Here is a 12772-nt window from a genome sequence, read left to right as displayed (position 1 = left end):
TAGATGTGAGTGAGATCTAAGGATCACTGCATGATCCAGAGGAATTCATTTCAACTGTGTGACTCTACTTGAAATTTGAATGCAGCAGGAGCTGACAAATATTTGTTTCACATGAAGTCCAGAACAAGAATATATTCAGTGACTTCCCATTTATTTCACACTGAAATTTGGACCAGCTACACTGTCATGTCCAGGGTATGAACAAGTACAGGTTTAACTCCATAACTGATCTGGCTGAGATGTCACCAGATAAAAGAGTGTTTTCACATAAGCAAAAATGGGAGTACTTGTTAATGTTATTAATATTAATAATAAGCTACTCATAATCTTGCTTAAGCTTATCATTATTATTCTGACCCACCAGGAAGTAGGACAACCATTCAAAGGAACTTCCCAACAGTTATCATAGACAACCTTTATTGTGACTGTGAAAATATGGGAACCAATTTAAAGTCTAAATCATTTCTAAAAGGCAGTAATCTTTTTACCATATAGGGTTGATTCAAAAACTTCCAGCATATAAACATTCTGGACATAACGACGAATTCATGGGTGCCCAATACTTATCGCCATGAACACCAACTAGGGCTAATGTCTAATGGGAGCCACCTCATTTTCTCCAAATGATAGATTCCACCAATCAACAAATCTGAATGGAGCCAGATTAAGTCTGTTCATTTGTATTCAGTCTCTAGCTATGGAAAGACAGTGGACAAGCACGAAAGAATGGTTGCTTACCTGTAACCGTGTTTCTTTGAGTAGTGATCTGTGAACTGGGGCTATATCCCCACCTGTATTCTATATATCCTCAGGGGAGGAAGGGTGGGGCCATAGCCTTAAAGTGAGAGAGCTTGCTATAGGTTCCAAGCAGCTGTGCATGCGCTGAAATTACTACCATATGTGCAATTTCAGACACCACGAAGGAGAACTATAAATAATAATTGGAACATCTTTGTTATCTACTGGTAATACCACATTTTGTCAGCTGTACCTTCTTCAGAGAGCCAACATGGAGTAATAGTTTGAGTGTTGGACTAAACTCTGGAAATCAGGGTTCGAGTCTTTGCTCGGTCATAGAAACCCACTGAACAACCTTGGAATCTCTATAAATTGGAAAGAACTTGGACAACGATGATGACAGTAAACAATGACAACACACCTTCTTCGTCCTTGTCCTCATCGTCCTTTTCTCCATTTTCTAGGTTCAGATCAGGAGGAAGTTCTAGGGCTTCAGCTTCAGGCTGTTTCTCCTGTTTTCCATGATAGGGATCTATCTCATTCTCATCATATTCACGCTGGTAAGTAAAAGATAGTTGTATCACAACAGGAATCAACTGGAAGGATCTGCACAGAAGTCTTTGTCATGAATCTGGATGTTATGTTCTGAACAGCCCAAACAGAAAAGATCTGACTACATTAAGGAAGCCTATGTCAGCTTGAAAGACTGAAAGTTGTTCTCAATGTAAACAGAACTTAAAGCATGGATAGAGAAATCACAAACATGCCTTAGCTACTAGCAACACATTCTCTCATTTATTTTCAAAGCCTTGTCAAAGCTATATTTTGAGTGTTCATCTGAATTTAGGAAAGCGCACATTCTTTATAGCATGTATCACATTTTACAAAGTTTAAAGGAAGCATTCTCGGTTACTAATGAAACTGGGAACCACATAATATTAATAATATTAATTGTGTCAGGAGAAAGGCAAGAAAATTGGCATCTACTTAGAGATGGATGGATGTATATTTCTGGACATAAACTGCCTCTCAGACACACAGGCATCTATTTCAGGATAACAAGATTTCAAAACATATGTTTGGGCTTGTTCAATCACTGCCTTTTGCTTGTTCCCATTATTTGTCCTGCTCACTACATAAATTATGGTAACAGTTTTAGAAAATTCCCAAGTCCTGGATGGTTAGTTCCAAAGTAGGCACTATATGAGAAACAAACCTGAACATTTTTGATGCAAGTGAACTGACCTGGGAAACAAAACAAGTTACTTTAGAGACCATGAGAGGGGAAACTTTGGTCTGCAAACATCGATCCTGTCCCTAGAGTCTGCGCTTCTCCACTTAGAGAAGCAAATGAAATTCCTGTTATCTTCGGTCAGAGATTAGAGATAACATAGGGATGTCTCCACAAATCGTTGCCTTCAATCAAAGAAATGGAGAATCCGTGTTCCATTACCATCCATAGCTTTAAAGCAGTGGCCAAGACTTTTTTTGTTTTCACAGACACACTCCATCCCAGTGTGGAAAATGAGAGGCAAAGCTAAGTTGTTAAGAGCTTTTGCAAGTTCTTGGAAATGCTGGCCAGCTTTCCTCATCCTTCAAGCAAACAAAGCCCTCTTCAGGCCCCTATTCCACCCATGTGGAAAAGGAGCTAGTTCCAAACTGAAGCACCAGGTAGAAAAGCTCCACCTTGTGCATTAGTTGACAATTCAATGACATCAGGATAAGAGGTCACACACCCTCTTCTTGGGTTCAGCCTCTCTTCTACTACACTCCCAGCATGCACCCCATGGCTGTTTTATGATCCTCGGGGGCAGAGAGTTCTCCAGGGGAACTATTGGTAATGTGGCCCCTTGGACTCCCAACAGTTGCCCACCGTTTGTGTACAGGGACTCTGAGTAACATAAAAGCACTTTCCTCTACACAACTATGAAATACAGCACAAGTTTAATTAGCAATACCAGGGATCCAGGCTATGTGACTACAACTAAACTTATGCTAACCAGCACAGGTTCTGTTGAAATAAACTAAAATTACATATGGGTCATGTTAGCATAGGACTACTATGAAATCTCTTATTACCTCATCTATTTGTTCATGGAACTTCTCTCTAGTATCACAATCATCTGTTTGCTTCTCTTTTTCTTCGTCTTTGGGTGGTTTTTTATCTTTTTTGTTGTCACCATCCACATTATCATCTTTGGCCACAAGTTCTGAATCACCCTAAATTGTTAAAAAAATATATCCATGGAACCATTTAACTGTAAAATCAGGCCATTTTACATGTGGAAAATTAGTTAATTACTGAGATAAGCAACTTCATTCATTATGCTTTCGACACTAATGGTTATCTATAACATTCCAGTACAGAAGTAACGAACACATAAGCAGGCAGCATGACTAATAACAGGAGGAATGTGAGCCCTATTTATTTAGAGTATTCATATATCCAGTCTTCAGTCACAAAGGCTCTCAGAGCAGCTCAGAAATTGTTGATTTGACAGTTCCCAAAGCTCAGGTTTGCAAACTAAATCAGACACCGGGACACACAAGGGAAAGGGAATTGTTGTGTAGCATAAGATTAAGTCTAGAAAATACTGAAGTTTTTAATCTCCCTCCGAGGCCTCTGGGCCCAAAAACACCTGGAAATGATGATGACGATGATGATAATAATAATAATAACAACAATAATCCCCCCATAGGTGCCACCTTGTCATGGTGGGGGGGCTTAACTGTTACAATGATGACTGAGAGCTGTGCTGGCGGTAGTGTAACTACCGGCAGGTCCAACCAAGCCAGAGAGGTCTCAGCTGAGGAGTGGAACTAAGAGCACCTAGCATTATGGAGAATCAAACCAAAACGAAGTCTATACTGACTCGGCCGTTGCCCAGGATAAAAAGGACCGCGGTGGATGCTGCTGATTCTGGACATCCATCGACAAGTGGGCTACAGAATCAAAATACAAATGAACAGTCACAGAAGCGGCAGAAATATACAACTCAGCCGCTATCAGGACCTCAAGATTGAACTTCAAAGGCTCTGGCAGAAACCAGTAGAGGTGGTCCCAGTGGTGATCGGCACATTGGGTGCCGTCCCAAAAGATCTCAGCCGGCATTTGGAAATAATAGACATTGACAAAATTACGATCTGCCAACTGCAAAAGGCCACCCTACTGGGATCTGGCCGCATCATCCGAAAATACATCACACAGTCCTAAACACTTGGGAAGTGTTCGACTTGTGATTTTGTGATATGAAATCCAGCATATCTAACTTGTTTGCTGTGTCATACAACAACAACAACAATAATAATAATAATAACAATGCTGGATTCAGATATTTGCACAAGCATGACACACCATGAAGATCTGAAGAGATTTTCCAAGTGTGTTTAGCTGAATGCCTGCATAAATATTCCTGCAACTGAGTACTTTGAAAAGCATGTTCATGCAGAGAGACCAGGGGAAGGGACTGCATATATGCCTGAATGAATGCTGGAAGTATACTTGCTGTGCAAGCTCCAGAGCAGCAAAGCTGTTGTATACTGTCACCATATCAAAAACATTGTACCAAAATCCATATGGCTAAAATAGTGTCAGTTTTACAGCTTGATTGTCTGTGATTGCCTTATACTGAACAGCCACACAGATTCACAGCTTTCAGACCACTGTTTGTGTGTTGTTGTCACTGAAATTGGATGTCCCTGGCTTTAAGCATTTACTGAAACAATGCTAACTTTCCATTTATATTGGGAAGAACGTAAATACAATTGTCTCACTCCACAGACAAGGACAGTAACATTTCCTTCCAGAACATACATCCAGTATTATTTTTTACCTCATCCATTCCAGGTCCAGTTTCTGATATGTTGTCATTATTATCACTTCCATCATTGTCATCGTCATCATCTCCCCAAAGCCTCTCATCCAATTTGTCAGCTTCAGCATCCCCAAGATTTCCCATTTGCTTATCTAAGTCTTCTTCATCATCAGAGTTTTCATCATCTTCTGTGTAAGAGAACAGTGTCTAATGTAAGCCTTCAAAAGCACTCGGATTCACCCATAGAACTCCACAAATCATTGATATGACATGAAGAGGGACTGGAGATCAATAGGAGTATCTCTCTCTCTCTCTCTCTCTCTCTCTCTCTCTCTCTCTCTCTCTCTCTCTCTCTATATATATATATATAAATAAATCATTTGTTAAAAAGGCAATACCAACAAATTCTTTACAGCTATATACAAAATATATATAGTGGTGGCATATGAAATGCCCTATATTTGCTGTACGGAAATACTGAAGTATAAGACTGACTATTATATAGTCATCAAATACTTAGACATTTGTTGCCAAGTTTAATATTCTGCAATTATTTTCAAAAATACAGAATTCTAGAGGGAAAAATTGTTGTCAGATTTTTCTTTCTTTTTTGTATGTTTTTATTGAGCATTTCCAATTTTTACAACACAAGAAGGGAGAGAAGGAAAAAAGGAAAGAGAAAAAAGTTAATTAAATTACAAAAAAGGGAGGCGGGGGAAGTTATTGTTAGTGAGTTAAATTGTTACAAATTATCAAGCATGTCGCAAAAAGGGAGGAAGTTGAATTGAGGGAGAAGGGACAATTATGAGTGGATGAAGTTATTATTAATACATCTATTTTTTCATATCAATTACAATTCAAATATTACCTAAAATACAGTAGTTTTCAAGCAGCAATAGCTGCTAACCTCAGAAATCTCTCGCCTATAAAACATTGCAAGAGAACAAAATCACCTAATTTGGAACTTAATTTTACCAGATTGCTTCATATGAATTTTGTGCACATATCAATGCATATATGCACAAGTTTATTCTATATTATTTTGATGAGGTTAGTATCACAACAGGAAAGATTTCACTTCAAAGGGCGATTAAACTGAATTTAGGGCTCCTAATCCATCAAAGCAGAGCAGTTATGTGTATTACATTTGGATGTGCATGTTGATTTTTATCAAGAAAGAAACATGAAACCTACAAACCTGGACTTTCTTTTTCCCCATCGTATGTTTTTCCTTCAAAGTCCTCCGACATCTCTACTGCATTGTCTTCTCCTTCAAGATCTGGTTTAGATTCTGGGTCTTCATCTGGCTTTTCTTGGTCTTTTTGGTACGTATCTTCCACCTAGAATATTTAGTTACTAATTAAATATTAGTAATATTTTATTACTGTATAGAAATTTTAGTAAAAAAACAAAACAAAACCAAAAACCTAGGTCAACCTAAAAATTGACCTGAAATTCTACCTAAAAGAAGTAACAATCTCCTCTGCTCTATCTGTGTTCCTTTGTGAGGAAACACCAAAGAGCTTTTGTTGCCATTTTCCTGCCCAGAAATTCAAAAGCAACCAGAAGCAGCAAGAGAGAGAGAGAGAGAGAGTAGGGCTTTTTAAAAAGTGTGTGTGTGCATTAACAATGTACCTGTTATCAAAACAGGAACCATTCCCCTCTCTGAGTATGAATGCTTAGGTGGGGAAATTGTACAACCCTTTCAACCCCAAGGGGGACCCAGAGCGGCCTCACATATTGGCCACAATTCAATTCCTTAAAATAACATACAATTAGTAAACATTTACATTAAATCCAGAGAATTAAAACATCTAAAAACGATTACATCAATTATTAAAATCACATAATACAAAGTCGCGATCCAGGGCCATTCCAATTGTCATTGAACAAATTCTACGTTCAATTACTGCACTGCAGTTATTCTCCAAAAGCTTGGTCCTATGACCATGTTTTAACTTTCTCGCTGAAGGCTAGAAGGGAAAGAGCTGATCAAATAGCATTGGGGAGGGAGTTCCACAGCCGAGGAGCCACCACTAAAGACCTGTCTCTCATCCCCATCAACTGTGCCTGCGAAGCAGGTGAGACTGAGAACAGGACCTCCCCAGAATATCTTAATCTCTGTGATGGTTCATAAAGGAAGATACGTTCAGACAGGTAAGCTGGGCCAGAACCGTTTATAGGCTAAAGCCAGCACTTTAAATTGTGCTTGGTAGCAAACTGGCAGCCAGCTGAGCTGACGTAACAGGGGAACTGTATGCTCCCTGTATGCCATTCCAGTAAGGAACCTGGCTACCGCTCGTTGGACAACTTAAAGCTTCCGAACAATCTTCAAAGGCAACCCCACGTAGAGCGTGTTGCAGTAATCTATTCGAGATGCAACAAAAGCGTGGACTAACATGGCCAAGCCTGACTTCTTAATCCCCAATTCAGTCCCCAAAAACCACCCTCAATTTATATACGGTATTTTTCAAGAAGTGTTTTTTTCCGCTTGTCAACCTTAAATAAAATATATTAACACTAAATCAGGATATATCCTCTATTACAACAGGTATTTTCCTAATCAGAAAGGCATAACTGGACTTCATCTTTGGTATCAAGATATGAGAGAAGCCTCCCACAAGGATGGTAAAACATCAAACAACATCTGGACATTCCCTGAGCAACGTCCCTGAAAATGGTCAATTTTATCACACCAGAAGCGACTTGCAGTTTTTCAAGTTGCTCCTGACACGGAAAAAAAAACCCACTTTGGTATCCAGTGTGATTTTTTTTTGTTTAGTAACAAACTGGTTGTTGACAAAAGGAAAGTTACCCTGAAAACTACTGAACCAAAGAAAATAAACCAACAACTTCCATTAACTTTCATGCATACTGTTTTCATCCCTTCCAGGATGCTGCTACAATATATGAATTAAGAGCACGTAAACAAGGTCTGAATTCTGAGAATACAACCATACATTCCATTTCCACATACCTGATCTTCATGTTCTATCTTGTCACTCACATCCTTTTTGCCTTCCCCTTCTCCAAGGCCTCCTCCTTTGTAATCATGGAACTCTGTTCCTCCTTCTCCTGCAGCATCCTCTGTCAGCTCTTTTGGTAAGCAAAACCCCTAAAAAGCACATTAATGTGAAGAGATGTTAAAACTATGCTTCATGATACTTTTTGAATGCTTCTCCCAAGTGGAGCAGAGAATGTGCTAATTTACTTTCTTGTATACTTTCGCACAATGAACAGAATGATGGGATTATCATTCTGGGATTATCTATGGGATTATCTCTATATACTGATTGACAAATGAGGTCATGTAACTGGAGAGCGGTTTTGTGAATTTTCCCCAAGGAAAGCATAACTTGCAAAAGGCATGTAAGGATCAAAGTTGTTCCTATAGGCAGCACAGTTTCTTTAGGCTCACAGATTCTCCATTTATTTTGCAGAGAAGCAGTCCTATATACATTGCACTACAGGTGCCATGTACAAGTAGATTAAAACTTTTAAAATTATTATCTGGATATCAAAGTTGGTAAAAATGGGACATGTACAATTTGAAGAGGAAAAAAACTCAAAAGCAGAATGACAACATTCTGAAGATCCAGAATATATAGAAGACTATATTCTAATGCAATCACAGCAAAAATGACATCTCTACTAAGCCCTAATATTAACATTAAAAAGAGGTAAATATAAAAAAATACAAATCTTTAGGACCAAAGATTAAAGCTCTTATCTAATCATTACAGATCACAACAACAATAATCTTACATTGGTATCTATTCTGGTTGCATTTTTTTCATACTTCAAAATGTGAAATACTTTTAGCGCATATAATGAGAAGATAAGCTAATATTTCTTACCTTCTGGGCCAGTTCAGTAAATATACTAGTTAGAACAGAAAGCAACTTCCCAGTACTCCTGTGTGTGGCCAAGGAAATTGTGAGGTAGAAAAGGATGGTGCTGGAATACTTGTAAAGTATTGGCATTAGACGCACCATTAAATGGCAAGACTGATTGAAGAGCTGTAGACAGAAGAAATCAGTTTTACAAGTGTAGGTTTTTTTTGTGAAGGCACATCCAGTTGTAAACACCCACAACGTCTCTATTTGAGGTACAGCTTTTTAACAAGTCATCAGAAAAATAATTCCAAGAGAAATTATCCCTCATTTTCACTTTGCTTCCATCAACCCAGTTGCAGAAACCCAAATCAGAATCCAACCCATTATGTTCCAGCTGATTTTATTGGGTTTTTTTTACCTTGCAGTTGTACACAGTATAATCCTCGCCATAGGATTTTAGTTGCTCCAAGAGTTCTGAAATGACTGAAATTATTTTCTGTATGTGCAAAGAATTCACATCTGCACATATGTCTTCATCCAGGAGCTTGGTTAAATGCCCAGTCTTGAGAGGGTTAACTGAGGTCTCTTCCTCTGAAGAAAAAGATTTACCAAACAAAAGTTAAAGAAAGGATTACCAAAGAGGTTTTAAAATTGGTTACTCTAGTAGTGCCCATTCCACTGAATTTGAATTATGGCTTAATTATATTTTTAATTTTACATGACATCATTTTAAAGCTATCTTGAATTATGGGCTGGAAAAAAGAGTAGGATATCAATGTAATAATAAAAATAGTAATAATTTAGAGTGAAAATCTACTAATTGACCCACTAAGAGTATCACAGAATACAAGTTTGTGCTCAATCCCACAGAAAAAATACAATTGAATGCGAAAGAAGAAAGCTCAACTAACCACCCTCAGTCACTGAACTGCCATCCTCTTTTTCTTTTCTCCTCTCCACCAAATGTTGTATCGCACTCAGGACAACCTGGATTGCAAGTTCCACTTGTTTGGAGAAGAGGTCTACAAAGCTATCGTCTGATTTTTCTTCCCCTTTGGAAAAACAGAAATATTAATTGGAAACACACTTGATCTCTATATCGCCCAAATATGCTATCACAGAGTAGTTTCCATGGCAGCTAAACAGCAAATGCAACTACAGAAGCACCAACTTAAGGCGGATAGCACCTCTAAGGTTAGAAGGCAGGTTGAGACTGTTGTTGGCATCACAGCAAACTACACGGCTGAAAGATCTGAACTTAGAAAAAAGCTAGGACTTGAGCATGTTGTTTTGAACTGGCTAAACCAGAGTTCCCCTGTGAGCGAAAGTTAAAGTCGAATGAGACAGCCAGGCCAGAGGACAACAAGAAAAAGAAATGCATGTTCCTCTACAAAACCAAAGCAAACACAATACCTTGCCTCATATTATTAACTGGCCTAACAGGAGAGGTAAGAAGTGGGTCTGAATCAGGCATGTCAAATGAGTTATCTTGAATTAAACATCCTGAGCAAATGGGAGACCACACCAGTGCCGGGACCAATGGGTAGTGCAAGCTAGAGAAAAATGTCTAAAATCATCAATAAAATCATTATCTAATTCTACTGCATGCTTATAATTACTCAATGGTGATGGGAGAATACCTAAACAAACTACCAGATTATCAATCAGAAGAAAGAAAAGACTGTCTTTACCCTCACAGTGTGAAATTGAACTGAATAGTTGTGTCCTCCAGATAGCAAAATCATCCACACTTTTATTAATTTCCCCTTGAATGTATATGAGACTTCTGATGATTGCCATCTGTGAGATAGCTTGACTATCTTCGGGTAAAACAAACATGGACTCAATGTCTTGCAGTTGGGTTGAAACCTTCAACAAACAGTCCATCCCTGAGGAACACACTTCAAAGCTTTTCCTGCAAAACAACAGAATCTGCAGTTACTTTAAAAAGTCAAATTTTAATCTGAAGATTTACTTTAAAAAACGTAAATTCAACACACAAGGCCAAAATTGTGCAGTGTACTAAACCATGCATTGTTATTTATTTTTCCACAAATGACCAAAAAACTAGTTTTGTTGTACTCTTTTCTGATCCGGTTCTCTCCCATCCCCTTTCTCATCTCTATTATGGATCCAGAATTGATACAAGTTCAGGAACCAGCAACAAACTATGGATTTGACTTGTAATTTGGAGAAAACAAAATCATGGGATCTTCTCCTGCAATATATGCAGGAGATAGTAGTAATAATAATAGTAGTAATAAGGATATTTGTAGGTTTTGAGAACTAATTGACTTTTTTCCAAATTAAAATATATATAGAAATTCTGGACTGTTAGGTGGGATAAAATTCTTGTATTAGGATAATGCCAATGATGAGAAAGCGGGAAATCAAAATCCATGTTTTATGTTTAATTGTTTAAATGTTAAATATTACTCTGTGTGTGTGTGTGTTGAGTAGTTGCTATGTTGTGTTTTGTCAATAAGTTATCAGTTTTTGTCTGTCGAACTAGCACCATATCAATAAAAGAAAGAAAACATGCAAACGTGCTGGAATTCGGAACTAGGCCTTCACATGGCATTCTGTAAATAATGGTACCTGCATATACCTTAAGTCTGGTTCAAATATTTTGCTGACATAGCTGAGAATTTTGCTTCCTTAATGTATGCCAAACAGCATGCCAAAAGCAGATCAAATAATCCTTTTTGGGCCAGATACTATTTGCGTTTCTTCATATTTTATGAACACCACTCCTTTAGTGTCACCTTTTTAGAAGTATGCCTGCATTCTTGGCAATGATGGAGATGAACAGATCCCAGACATGAGCAAACTTCGGCCCTCCAGGTGTTTTGGACTTCAACTCCCAGAAATCTCAGCCATCTTACAGTTGTTAGAAATTATGTGAGTTGAAGTACAAAACATATGGAGGACTGAAGTTTGCCATGCCTGTGATATCCTTTGGAATGCAGCAGATGTTGTCAGGCTGCTTCTACATACCTCCTTCCACATGCAGATGACCACAACTCTGTCCCCAATAAATTTCTACAACTGAGATGGGTGACTTGGTATTCTGGCGCTGCAAAAGGCTGTTTAGTGTGGCTCTCTTGTGGGATCAGAAGCTTCCTAAGCACCAAACATGTACTAGATGGGTGCTAACTGCAAGATCTATTTAATCCTTTTGCTGCACAAAACCGACCACAGAAAACATTTTTTTTAGAAAGCACACAATCTATAAATTGGGTAGTGTTAAGGCTGCAAATATGCAGTATGTTTATCTTGGTCCATAACATGAAACATACCAGGAATGGAAGAGAGTCTCACAAGAAAGTTGTCTTATTTTTTCCACGTCTGATTTTACTGCCTTAACTTCAACCAGCATCTCTTTCACTTGGGAGGACAACTGTTGATACAATGGATCACACTTCCGCATCTTGCATCCAACAGGCAGCTGATCTGTAGCTACTGGCGTGAGGAACTGTAGCTCTGATACGTTAAGTTCAGGCTGTAATTTTTGAGCACTGGATGAATTCAGTTCAGTTCCTTCAGATTGCCTTTCTGTTCCAGAAGCATTCAAGAGGTGGCCTTTTGGACAGCACTCTATAAACCAGGAGAGTTGCTCCAAGACCACTATGCACTGCATGGCCAGGTACTGCAACTGGTCCGTCCACTGTTGGATGCCATCTTGAGGAGGAAAAGCGACTTCATACTCATTTGTAACATTCAACCTGGCATGAATCTCCTCTACACAGCTCAGAAGATTCCTGTTTGGGGAATTCAAACAGGATAACAATAATTAGAATACAACTGAAAGGGCAACTATCTTTAGATTATGCAGCAAAACCAACAAAGAATATTGTGATATGGTAAGAATCAACAAACTGGATGTGACAAAAATATTCATGGACTGATGAAGTGGGCTGGAGTCCATGAAGATTTGTTCAAATTACAACTTGTAGGTCTTTTAAGATGTCACAAGAGGTGTTGTCATGTTTAGAATGCAAATGTTATAGGTGAAGTAGAAATAAAGCTCAGTTAAAATACTGAAAATTGATTGATTGCAGAAGATGGCTGGCACCTAGTTGGTGACATATGCAAGTCTAAGCTCACCTTACACTTGTATATGTTCTTTTAGGTGCTATTCTCTTTCTCCCTGCAGTGACCAAAACCCTCCCAAGACTCGCAGTTTTATTTTGAGAGTCCCCTGGATGGTCATTCTGTGGGGGACAGAGAAGCAACTGACTATGCCTGATAAGATAGCATGTCTAGTTCAAAGGTGTTGTGTGTTTTTTTAAAAAAATAGATAAGAAGCACAGGGAACGGTTTCAAAATCTCTTTGGAGACTCAAGAGTAAAGTTCTATGATTCAAAATTTTTGTTTAAGTCA

General features: G+C 38.4%; 1 protein-coding gene across 2 annotated transcripts in view; it reads right to left on the bottom strand.

Moving 5' to 3' along the window:
• LOC100558840 (LYR motif-containing protein 2) overlaps positions 1-12772 on the bottom strand; it is a 140510-nt gene that overhangs the window by 23353 nt on the left and 104385 nt on the right. For both annotated transcript variants that reach the window (XM_062980755.1, XM_062980757.1), the window contains exons 79-88: positions 11689-12150; positions 10081-10304; positions 9301-9441; positions 8808-8980; positions 8411-8572; positions 7531-7668; positions 5752-5893; positions 4572-4741; positions 2818-2958; positions 1160-1295 (exon numbers count right to left, since the gene is read on the bottom strand). In XM_062980755.1, coding sequence (XP_062836825.1) covers positions 1160-1295; positions 2818-2958; positions 4572-4741; positions 5752-5893; positions 7531-7668; positions 8411-8572; positions 8808-8980; positions 9301-9441; positions 10081-10304; positions 11689-12150 — 1889 coding nt within the window. The remainder of the gene's footprint in view (positions 1-1159; positions 1296-2817; positions 2959-4571; positions 4742-5751; positions 5894-7530; positions 7669-8410; positions 8573-8807; positions 8981-9300; positions 9442-10080; positions 10305-11688; positions 12151-12772) is intronic.

The sequence above is a fragment of the Anolis carolinensis genome, chromosome 1 (assembly GCF_035594765.1).
Source record: "Anolis carolinensis isolate JA03-04 chromosome 1, rAnoCar3.1.pri, whole genome shotgun sequence".
Lineage (NCBI taxonomy): Eukaryota > Metazoa > Chordata > Lepidosauria > Squamata > Dactyloidae > Anolis > Anolis carolinensis.
This window is presented reverse-complemented; position numbering and strand designations above follow the sequence as displayed.